General features: G+C 35.6%; 1 protein-coding gene across 2 annotated transcripts in view; it reads left to right on the top strand.

Moving 5' to 3' along the window:
- The window catches only part of HIPK1 (homeodomain interacting protein kinase 1), a 49,793-nt gene that overhangs the window by 26,111 nt on the left and 11,456 nt on the right, over positions 1–12,226 (top strand). For both annotated transcript variants that reach the window (XM_057542090.1, XM_057542031.1), the window contains exons 4-10: positions 1,214–1,333; positions 2,113–2,199; positions 2,955–3,139; positions 3,484–3,646; positions 4,512–4,737; positions 8,575–8,696; positions 9,642–9,776. In XM_057542090.1, the coding sequence (XP_057398073.1) occupies positions 1,214–1,333; positions 2,113–2,199; positions 2,955–3,139; positions 3,484–3,646; positions 4,512–4,737; positions 8,575–8,696; positions 9,642–9,776 (1,038 nt within the window). The remainder of the gene's footprint in view (positions 1–1,213; positions 1,334–2,112; positions 2,200–2,954; positions 3,140–3,483; positions 3,647–4,511; positions 4,738–8,574; positions 8,697–9,641; positions 9,777–12,226) is intronic.

Consider the following 12,226-nt stretch of genomic DNA (forward strand, 5'->3'; position numbering starts at 1 on the left):
GTCAAACCTGGGCCCCCTGCATTGGGAGTGCAGAGTATTATCCACTGTGCCACCAGGGAAGTCCCAAAACTGGGAAACTTTTAAAACACAAGAATATACAGGCACATGTCTCATTAGCCATCAGAGCAATGACATTATCACACATCACCTCTGGAAATCTCTATACCCATGAGAAAGAAATGAAAAAGGCAAATAACTTCTTAGTATTATTATGAAAATAGTTTATATTTCATAGACTCCCTAAAAGGATCTTGGGGACCCCTCAGTGTTCCCCAGACCACACTTTGAGAACTGCTGCTCTAGTTCAAAGTAGGTGTTCAATAAATATTGAATGGGGACTTCCCTGGTGGCACAGTGGTTAAGAATCGCCTGCCAATACAGGGGACACGGGTTCAATCCCTGGTCCGGGAAGGTCCCACATTTCTCTAGGCCACAGAGAAACTAAGCCCACGAGCCACAACTACTGAGCCTGCGTGCTACAGCTAGTGAAGTCTGTGTGCCTAGAGCCTGTGCTCCACAACAAGAGAAACCACCACAATGAGAAGCCCGTGCACCGCAGCAAAGAGTAGCCCCTGCTTGCCACAACTAGAGAAAGCCTGTGCACAGCAATGAAGACCTAATACAACTAAAAATAAAAATAAAAATTGAATGAATGAACATAGTACCTGCCCTTTATTGATGTGGGGATAGAGAAACTAAATTGCTTAATTTTATGGTATGAGCAATTTAGAGTGGGGACAATTGACAAGAGCTAGGGTAGCCAAGGAAGGAAGAGGTTTATGGAAATTTTTTCCTAATCTCTTAAATTTGATAATGTATCAACAAACAAACAAAACCTTGGTAATCCATGAAACAGTTTGTTGGAAACTATTCTGTCCTAGAAATCTCTTAAAGTTTTTTGAACTCTGTATCAGAAATCTACAAAAAACCAAAAAAGATCACATAGAAAATTTTCAAAACTGAGTTTTCCTTGTAAATAACAGGTATAGTAACAAGGAAGTTACTGAATAAATATTTGGGAATTATCTGTGAGTGGGTTAGCATATATATTTATCTAGATAAATTTCATTTGTATTGATCAAATAGTTAATTTCTTTGCAGTACCTTTCTTTTTTTTTGACTAGAGCTAATATTTATAATATTTTAGTGTAAAAGTTTTTAATAATTTACCTTTTCACTCCAAATCAATGTTTTGATGGTTTTGACATTTCAGATTCGTTACATTTCACAAACACAAGGCCTGCCAGCTGAATATCTTCTCAGTGCCGGAACAAAAACAACCAGGTTTTTCAACAGAGATCCTAATTTGGGGTACCCACTGTGGAGGCTTAAGGTCTGACTCCCTTGCTATACTATACTATTCATTCCTGTACTCCTTAATTCCAATTTGAATTCAAAGTTTAGTTATTAAATTCTTGAGGTGGAGGGGGGCAAAGGGAGGGACAGTGGGAATGTTCATTTGCAGGAGCAAATACTTTGAAAAATTATATCATTGTACCCATATGGCCTTATCCTTAGTTAAAAAAACAAAACATTAAATGCCAGTTCAATTGGCTGAGGTTATTTTATATATTTGAATCAGTAGCTAAGAAGGGGGTATGGAGAGTAGTGCTTATCATTAAGTGATAGGAAGAACTAGAGTAATTTAGTAGTGGCTGTTTTTTAGAGAATTCTCAGAAATATGACAAAACAACACAATTTTATAACTGCCCATATTAAGACCTTACATATTTTCTTAAAACAAATAGATGTCTGAGTAATTTGATTAACCCAGTGACTCTGTCTCTGAGCCTATTGAATAGTTAGTATTTGAAATATTGTTTCATTTGAAAGTAGCTTTTAGAGAAAAATGGTAATGTCTCTTCTTAACTGACATTCTTCAGGAACTGTGCTACATCATTGCTTGCACATTTATTTTATCATTGTTGAAAGGGTGGCCAGGTATCAAGGTCCCATCTCTCTACCGGAAGATTTTCTTGTTGTAAATTACTTTCACGTTTGTGATCTCTGGTTGGCAAGGTGACAACACTTGTATCTCTGTATTCTGACTTTAATTTAGAATAAAAGGTGAAAACATACAGATGGAATTTTTTAAAAATCTGTATTTTGTAGACACCTGAAGAACATGAATTGGAGACTGGGATCAAATCAAAAGAAGCTCGAAAGTACATTTTTAATTGTTTAGATGATATGGCTCAGGTAAGTATGGAAAGTTTCAGAAAGCCAGACATTTATGTATCTCTTTAATCAGAGATACACTTCCATTGGTTATATCAAGGATAGATTCAATTTGTTATCGTCTAATATATGTTTTCATTTTTTACATAAATACATTAATATTCTTCCACATATTAAAAGAATGTTTGAATCCTAGCAAAGGATATTTTTAGAATTATATATTTTTCCTTTGCTTTTGCTTAACTAGTCTTTTGCATGTCAGTATTTTGAAATATTATTTACGAAGGTTCCTTTCTTGTCCAGTTTTTCTACTAAATAAATACTTACATAAGAGCTAACATTTATTTAGTGCTTTTGTTCCAAACTCTGTTTAAACACATACTATGTCATTTAATCTTTTCAGCAATAGAAACTATATTTAAGTAATACCAATCATTTTTGCTTAACTTCTTTGATCTGGATTTTGAATGAAAAGAGCTTATTCAGCTTTATTCTACCAACAAATTGTACCAAATTGAAGATTTTAATTAGACAGTATAAGAAGAGCTTCCATTTGTGAAAAAATTTCCTCAGGTTTCTCTCTTGAGCTATATATATATATATATATATATATATATATATATATATACACACACACACACACACACACACACACACATATATATTATACATATGAATATTATATATATAAATATGTGTACATAGTGCACATGTTAAATGTCAACATTAAAGGTTGAGTGATGAAGTATATCATATTTCTAAATTTTCCTTATAAGGTGAACATGTCCACAGACTTAGAGGGGACAGATATGTTGGCAGAGAAGGCGGATCGAAGAGAATACATTGATCTGTTAAAAAAAATGCTAACAATTGATGCGGATAAGAGAATTACTCCTCTGAAAACTCTTAACCATCAGTTTGTGACAATGACTCATCTTCTGGATTTTCCACATAGCAATCAGTGAGTATAGTATGGTCTGGGGCATTTTGCCATGATGTGGTTTTCTGTTGAGTTACCATCTTACAGCTGAATGGAAGTATCACAAGAGCAGTGGCTTTGATACTTGCATATTTGGCTTAGTGATGCTTTTCCTTCTCATTGAAAAATCATGAGATTAAAAATTAGATGTGTAAAAAAAAAATTAGATGTGTATTTTTCCTTTTTATGGTTATAAAAACTCTTGGTTCATTTTCTCTGAAAGTACTCAGGGGGATAAAACCATTGATCTGTATTTATCTTGAGTTATTTGCTATCTGTTTAAATCTCAGCATTTATTTCATTGAATTTTTAATCTCTTTTTTCAGTGTTAAGTCTTGTTTTCAGAACATGGAGATCTGCAAACGGAGGGTTCACATGTATGATACAGTGAGTCAGATCAAGAGTCCCTTCACCACGCATGTTGCCCCAAATACAAGCACAAATCTAACCATGAGCTTCAGCAACCAACTTAATACAGTGCACAATCAGGTATTCAGTAAATGATTTTGGAAACTCAGACCTAAGTGGGATAAAAACTAGTAAGAGTACAGGGTGAGGTAAAGAAACCAGTCTTTGCTTTGGTGGTCTTGTTGCTTCGTAAGAATTTTCAGACTGATAATACCTACACATCATGTGCTGACAAAAATTAAATACAAAGGCCTAATCCATGCCGTCATAGTCTTAGCATAGCCAAATAAGTGGAACCTGGCTTCTGTACTACTTACTGCTGTTGATTGTACTGACTTCAGCCAAATGACTCTCTTTTTGTTAGATAGGTCTCATTACATGTATCGAAAGGTGTTTCCAATCATTTTTTTCTATGCTGTATATTAGGTCCTCAGAACTTACTCATCTGATAACTGGAAGTTTGTACCCTTTGACCACCTCCCCAGCCATCTCCTACCCTGCCCCACCAACTACTGATCTACTCTTTGTTTCTATGAATTCCAATAATTAACTTTAAGAGTGGTTTTGCATTTGTTTGCCAAACAGTGATATTTACATTTAAGTTTGTTTCTGAAGATGTAAGTTTCCTAATTTCTTAGCTAGGTCTACTTTCTAAATGGAAGATCATATGAGATTTGGTGGGATCTCACATCCTGTAACTTTTTGCAAAGAAAGAAGAGGTAGGGGTTTATTTATATAGCCTCAACCAGAGCAGGACTGTTTTTTTATTCTTTGTTTTCTTTTTCAGCTTTATAATCTACCTTAAATTTAAGAGATAGGAAGAATTTCTTAAGCAGAGAGTTATTTCAAAGACAGTTAACATTACATTTTAAAACTTAGTTCTTAGTTTTTCTGGATAGAATCTATGTATGTAAAAATGTTTATACCAGTATCCTTTTGTTTTTAGGCCAGTGTTCTAGCTTCCAGTTCTACTGCAGCAGCTGCTACTCTTTCTCTGGCTAATTCAGATGTCTCACTGCTAAACTACCAGTCGGCTTTGTACCCATCATCTGCAGCACCAGTTCCTGGAGTTGCCCAGCAGGGTGTTTCCTTGCAGCCTGGAACCACCCAGATTTGCACTCAGACAGATCCATTCCAACAAACATTTATAGTATGTCCACCTGCTTTTCAAAGTAAGTGGGGAAACTCCTATATCATATGGTATATATCAGATCTACCTGCTTTAGGCAGATCCTAAGTAAGTATCTAGTTGTTTAGTTTTGATCTTTGACAAGTTTAAACTCAGTCTTTGATTATGAAGATAACTGAAGTAGGTTGACCTTTTTTACGTTGGTTATTTGTCTAATTATGATGCTGTCTGACACATAGGCATTCAATTAATGTTTCCTTATTTGAACTGCTTGATAACCAGTTTTCTTGCCCATTGAGACCTTGTACTGATGTCCTATATCTAGCATAAACACGTATCTCTCAATGTGCAGAGTATATACATCTTGAAAAAACTTGTTGGAAACAGAACTGCTATATATTGAATATTATTCCCTGTATCATTCCATTATAAAATAAAATTAGTATTCCAAATAAAAGGTAATTTTATTAAAAAATGTAAAAATCATGTTTAAGAATGTAGAAACGTCTTAAGTTACATTCAAAAGTAAAGATCATTATTGAACTGAAAAATTCTACAAGCTGAGGTATTTGTGTGGGTGAGCCATTAAGATTATCTGCTTCAGCTTATGAATTATATTGTTCCTGCAAATTCCTATCAATAGAGGAATAGAATAGCTGAAGAAGGGGGCTCTCACCTGATGTGTTGCGATAAGATTTTAATTTTCACATTTCCTTCCTTCCTCATTTTCTCATTGTTGTTCCGTGTTTATTGATCTGGTGAGCTATTTAAAAGGTTAAATAAATTATTTTAAGGATATATTCTGATGACATCTTGACTTTCCCAATAGAAAGTCAATGTCAGTGCCCTCTGGGAATAAACCAGGATTCAGGCTTCTCATAGCAGTTCACATAGAAGCAGTTAGCATTTTTATCTTTTTACTTCAGTTACTTATTGACTGTGACTCTTTTGTTTCTTTGGTTTCTGACAGAGTCAGAGCAAGCAGAAGGAAAAGAGGGGCTTGGGGAGACTGAGAGATTACTGGGAGGACAGGAGAGCGATAGCAATGTAAATCAGGGAGAAACCACAGGGAGAGCGGAGGAGCAGATTCAAAACGCGTAAATGCAAATTTAGCCTAATTTACCCAATCATTTTTTGCGTATGCTTCATAATAGTAAATTCTATACTTTGGGTTGTCATATGTTGAGTGATTCTTCTACTGAACTTAGCAAATAGCCACCCCTCTCCCCTTCACCTTTCCCAAAGTGAGTTTCATTGGAACAGTTTTCAGATGTGCGACTGAAGTTTTCTGCTTCTTCTCAGATGATATTTAAGAGATGAGGCAGAAGAACTTTTAGTTCCTTTAACAAAACAAAATGTAAGGAGAAGAGGTAGAGGGAAAAAGTGGTTTAACCCCTTTTGATATAATTAGGTAAGTATAAGCTTTGGAAATTTTTTTCCTATTTAGGAAGTCTAAATAACCTGAGGAGCTAGATAGAGCAAATTTTAAAATTTACAAATGAAAGGGAGTTTTTAAAATTAAAGTGATGACAGTAATGAAAACTGATATGTATTACTTACTATATGCCAGATAATGTTCTAAGTGCTTTTACATGTATTAATTCATACTCACCAACAACCCTGGGAAGTGGGTAATGCCATTATGCCCAATTTATAGGTGAGAAAACTGATCGTGATTCCCTCATTTGCCCAGTTTTTATGCCCAGTCAGCGGTAGGGCCATGATTTGAACCCAGACAGTGGGCCCATAGCTTATACATCTTGAAGTGTTATACTCTGTACTGCCTTTCAGTGTCTAAACTCAAAGAGCTGTAGGGAGTTGTCAGTTCATTTGCCAACCACAGCCATATGCTGGTTTCTGCCCAGCAGGCCTCTGTACCAGGTTGCCTACTTTTCTTTCACCATCTGCTCTTTCACAAGATGCCTGCGCTTAGAGGAGAATAGACCCTCATCCATTTGACAGCTTTTACTCTTCTTGCCATACTTTCATGGTTTTTTTAATTTAAAGGGCTATGTTCAACAAAAACAAAACAAATAAAAACAAAACTTTAATCCTTTTAGTTCAGGGTTCAGGGAGAACCTTCCCAAAGTGTTGCCTTTTGTTAATTCTTTGTTTCCACTTGGGGTTCCCTGAAAAAGCTAGTTTTAAACTAGCTTGACTGCTGTGGCTTAGCCTAAATTACTATAGCAATCTAATACTTATTTAGAGTCACATTTGTGGGTCAGTATATAAATACTACTTTCTATAGTATTCCAGTTGAACAAAATAGATAGACATTTTGCTCAGTGGAAACTATAATTCTGTAATTTTGTCCTCTTTTATTTCATCATCCTGGGACACTAAGATGAGCTTCTGTAGTGAACATTTCTTCCTAAATTTTGCCGTAGGAGGCTATTGCAATAATGTTGTCTTGTAATTAGCCATGGAAATATAGACAAGAATCCTTGATGTTACTTAGCTTTCTGATTAGATAGCATTGCCTTAGGAAGAATGGCTGGCAATTTTTTTTTTTTTTTTTTAATCTGGATACCTGGATTTGTTTCCTTTTCTTTTTATGTAAGTAGCACTTTTAAAAAAGTTATTATTAGAGTGTTGTAATTCTGATTTTACTCGTCTCGTTTACTTTGTACATTTCTGGATTATGTTTTCCTATGTGACAATTAGTTACTAAATTACTTAAATTACTGAAATGCAAAATTGGAAGACTTAACTTGCTGAAAACAACAATATTAGAGTTTATGAGTTATGCTCATTTGATACCTCCATAGTAATATTCAGAGAAATTAGTTGGTGATAGCCTAGAAAGTGTCACTGAAGGAATATTCTAATTAAAATGGCTGTATCCTCACTTAACAAAACGCAGGCATCAGTGAATCAGAGGCATTATAGAAACTTAAATTCTTTACGTTGAAAGCTTTGATAGGGTAGGTTTAAACGAAAGCTTTGAAGGTTCTCTTCTCAAGTCTTGGCAAAAGGGAGAACTATCTTGAGCCCCTCTTTTCCCCAGAATGAGATTGTAGGAAACAATCTCCTGATTGTAGGAAACATTTATTCAACATTTGTGCCCAGAGGATAATGAATAAAATGATAAAGAGACGTGGTCACTGTTCTAAAGGCAGCAAAAAGTTCTTAATTTTCCTAGCTTTCCATTAGCTAGAGAAGAGTCTTAGAAAGCTGTCAGTGACGAGAGCAGATTTCTAAAATAAGTACAAAAAAGTGTTTCTGTAAACCACAATGTCTACTTTTAAAATATTTTTATCCTAGGTATAATTCCTTCAGTTCACATACTGGTTAAAGATAAAATATATGACTAATTTGTGAACTAGGTTATATATTTTTGAGGAGTTGGGTGAAAACATCCCCTTAAAATATTCTAAACAAAAGGGTAACTAAGATAATAAATTATTGAACTTTTCATAATGTTTCTTATCTAATTAACCAAAAGTTATAAAGTCTTTGCTTTTAATAGATTACACTTTTTAAATGCTTAAGGTTTTTTTTCCCCTCTAGGATTAAAAGCTGAACATAACTTACTAAGTGAAGGTTTTTTGTTTGTTTGTTTTTGCCTCTCCTGTTAATGGGAGTGGGATGAGTGTTGTGTTTTAAGCTTTGTTGGATAAAAAAAAAAAATTTTGAATTTCCTGAAGCCAGCCCTCCTTCTGTCAGGCATCTTTCCATTAATCCAACCTGAGGGGAATCAAGTCTCCCTTTTCTTAACTTCGCAGACTTCGGTGAAACGCCTTTGTCTTAAGTGTCTAGAACGAAAACCTTGGGTGGTGGATTTTTCGAACCGAAAAACTAAAACAAACCAAAAAACCCCCAAACAAGCAGTACCCCCAGACCTAGCAAAGCAATATAACTGTGATGTTACTTTTTACAGCTGGACTACAAGCAACAACAAAGCATTCTGGATTCCCTGTGAGGATGGATAATGCTGTGCCGATTGTACCCCAGGCACCAGCTGCTCAGCCACTACAGATACAGTCGGGAGTTCTTACACAGGTAAAAGACAGAGCAGCTTGGATACTCAATAGTGCTGAAGTTCTCTGAAGCACTGTTGAGAATCAGATATTTTGTCCTAGAAAATGGTATTTGCTTTGACTGTAAGATCTTTCTTGGTCACGATTCAGTGGACATAAAATGAAACATCTATAATGGAATGACATACTCATTCCTAACACTACTGCAACTCTGCCAGTGACTTCCTTAGACTTGGAGACATAAATATCCAGACTTTGAGAAATTGTCTACTGAGTAAATTTAATTTTGTGGGATGAAGTTAATTTTTTATCTTGATGCTCTTAAAGGTATAGTACACATATAACAACACTTTGATTCTAAAAGTAAAAGGTTCCCCTTTTGCTCTCTTAGTGTCCCCATTACTCACTCTTTGAGAATTTCATCACAGTTGAGAGGCTGGGTTATATCAGGATGCCTGTTCGAGTATTACATTCCTTCATTCCTTGTGTTTAACTAGGCTGTAGAAAGGTTTAAAACTTTATCCCTGCCATGCAAAATGCAGCTAAGATGGTCAAGAAACTCATGAAATATTCATATAAGCAACAAATACTATATTTTTAATTCTGTGTATAAATGTTTGTGGCCCATGACACACAGCAAATCTGAAATCCAAAACCCTGATTTTGTGAGTAGGAAGAGGAAGAATTCTTAATACATGCCTTTGTTAACTGAGTTTTTTAGAACTGATCCTCTGAATCCGGCCCAAGAAGGATTCCTATACTTTTTTGCTTTAGGCCATTGACATTTGACCTAGTGGGCCAGTGCTGTGCGGAGTTGAAGGGGAAAGTTGTGTTTGGTACATGCATTTTAAGTGATATGAAATTACTGCTTATTGTTGGTAATAACTTGGGGGGAATGAAAACCCTTCTGAATCCAGATAACCTGCCTCCGTGTTTGTTTCACTCACCTGCCTAATCTACATTTCAGGGAAGCTGTACACCACTAATGGTAGCAACTCTCCACCCTCAAGTAGCCACCATCACACCGCAGTATGCGGTGCCCTTTACTCTGAGCTGCGCAGCCGGCCGGCCGGCGCTGGTTGAACAGACTGCCGCTGTACTGGTAATTGCCCTCACTTGATTGTGTTACTAACGGAGTTTCTTTGGTTTCTTTCTTTTTTTTTACTTTTTCCTGTTTGTTTTTGTTCTGTTTTCTTCTGGTTTTCTCATTTTTTCAAAAAAAATTTTTTTAACTTAGTCTTTGCAGAGGGCATGGAAGCATGTGCCATCTTGTGGCTGTGTTCTTGCTACATCTTTAATGTCTCATTGTTTTCCTCCCCAACCTTTGCTGAAACACTGTTTGACTCTGATGTTCAGTGTGGCTCTGAAAGGGGTCAGACCCCTTGATTCTTCTTTGCCAGCCTAGTGTGATAAAAGCTCTTGGTGTAGCCTCAGAAGAGCTTCAACACTGTTATCTGTTTCTCTGCCCTGTCTTTTACCCTCTGAACCTTGAGAATGAAGGAAATGGCCTTTAGTTTGGCTCTGCTACAGGTACCGGATGGCCAAAATTGGAACTCCTTGGCAAGTTAGCTTCCTTCTTTACTGACTGTTTTAAGCTTCTAAAACTTTTGTGTATGTAGAAATGTTTAAGATGCTCTTACTTTATTTCCTTATTAGTTGACATTAACTTTCCCTCTATGAACACATGAAGATAACTCTTTGCCACTTATGATCAGTGGCAGCTAATATCTTCCATTTAAACATCTTCCCTTTAGAGCCTTTTTAGATCATATTTCATTTGTTGGTTGAAATCAAAGGTGAACTCGTTTATAGGGGTTTTGGAGAAATTAACTATTTTACAAATAGGTCTTTATACAAAGGTGAGAATATGACTGAAAAACTTTATGCAAGAATATCTTTGTTATCAAAAGTCATGGGGAAAATTTATTAAATATAGCAGCAAATGTAGTATGGATTTTAGAGATAGGAAAACAAACAAATAGGACTTTGAGGTATATTTCAGCATTTGTAACCTTAATAGTGATTTTTGGACGTGTTTGGTTTATTTGGGGGAGTTAGAATTATTTATTTGACATCCAGCATTTTATCATTTAAAATTTAAAATTAGATAAGCATTCGAAAACCTAATCGATACTGTTGACCCCTGATATTTCTCCATCTTTCAGAGTGGCTTTAAATTTATTTTGTTGTTTCTCAAGGACTCGTGTGAGTGAAAAACACTTTCAGAATACATACTTTAGTTGCTGGAATTTCTTTGGTTTTCAATTTAAGAGTCTTTGTCACCACCCAATTAATTACATCATAAGCATAAGCCCTGAGTGTGAGGGAGTCAGATATATTTCCAACTTGATTGTTCCAAGCCACTGGTTTTAACTTGCACACCTATAGTTTTGAGGTTGGGAATGTTAGTTGACACTTCTCCTTTGCTGCTTCTCTTAAGTTTGCACTAGCCATTTGCTAAGCTTTGCATATTTTTGTTCTTCCTCTGTCAAAACAGTTCGTCGCTTGGAACGCCAGATTTCTGCCTCACGTTGAAATGTTATTTCTTGCTTTGTATTAAACTACATGCTTTGTCTTGTGCAGGTGTTGGCTTATGGAAAGACGCATGGTGTGACTTAACATACTTCTCTTATTTTTTGTTTTGTTTTGTTTTGTTTTGTTTTGAATTCTGCTTATGGTAGCAGACATGTTTGCAGTTTCTCTGATTTGAAGGCTTCTTGTTTGGAACCGGTATTTGTAACAAGTGGATCTGTTACTTGCAGAAATATTTTTAAAACAGTGTGTTGATGGCCTTGCAGTTTGGAATTCAAGAAGCAGAACCATATGTACCCAAGCATTGTAGGTGATTGTACTGTGGAATTCAGGTTTAAAAAGCAGACTTTCAAATCTGTTCCCAGTTTTCTAGGAAATGCCACAATTTCCGTAAGAAGTACAGAAAACATATTTGTTGCTATTTATTGCAAGTGGCATGGCTTGTTAAAAACTACAAACAATGTATTTTCCTTTAGTGATTAGTTTTTATGTCGAGTTATGTTTCTACAAATGATGCATATTTAGGAAACTACTAAAAACAAAATATGGTACTCTCTGCATCTATTTCTTAAATATTTTTCTTATTGCATTTTTAAAAAATGCTATCATATGGCTATAAATGATGAAGTTAGCTTTCTCTTACTGGCATTAAGCTTGTTTGCCAAAGGATTTTGGCCTTTGGTCATCCACATCTGGCTCCATTTTCCAAGTACTACCCTTTTAAAAAGGAACAGTTCTCCTCTTTGTTTTACGGGTTGAATTGACCTGATGATGTCTTTTATCTGATTGGCACTCAAATTTTTAAATTCCTATTTTTAATCTCAAGGGAGTTGTCTTAACTCTTTCTTGGGATGTTTTAAGACTCTTTGCAAAAATGTTACTCCAGCATTTAACTAGAGCTTACTTCTGAACTTTCAGACTCCTTTACTCTGCAGTATAATAGAAACTCTTAACCACAGGGATCTTCTTTTCTTTAATACCCTGGTGGTCAGGTGATGGAGGTGGCCAAGAGAAAGCAAC

This window comes from Balaenoptera acutorostrata, chromosome 1, assembly GCF_949987535.1.
Source record: "Balaenoptera acutorostrata chromosome 1, mBalAcu1.1, whole genome shotgun sequence".
NCBI classification, from domain to species: domain Eukaryota; kingdom Metazoa; phylum Chordata; class Mammalia; order Artiodactyla; family Balaenopteridae; genus Balaenoptera; species Balaenoptera acutorostrata.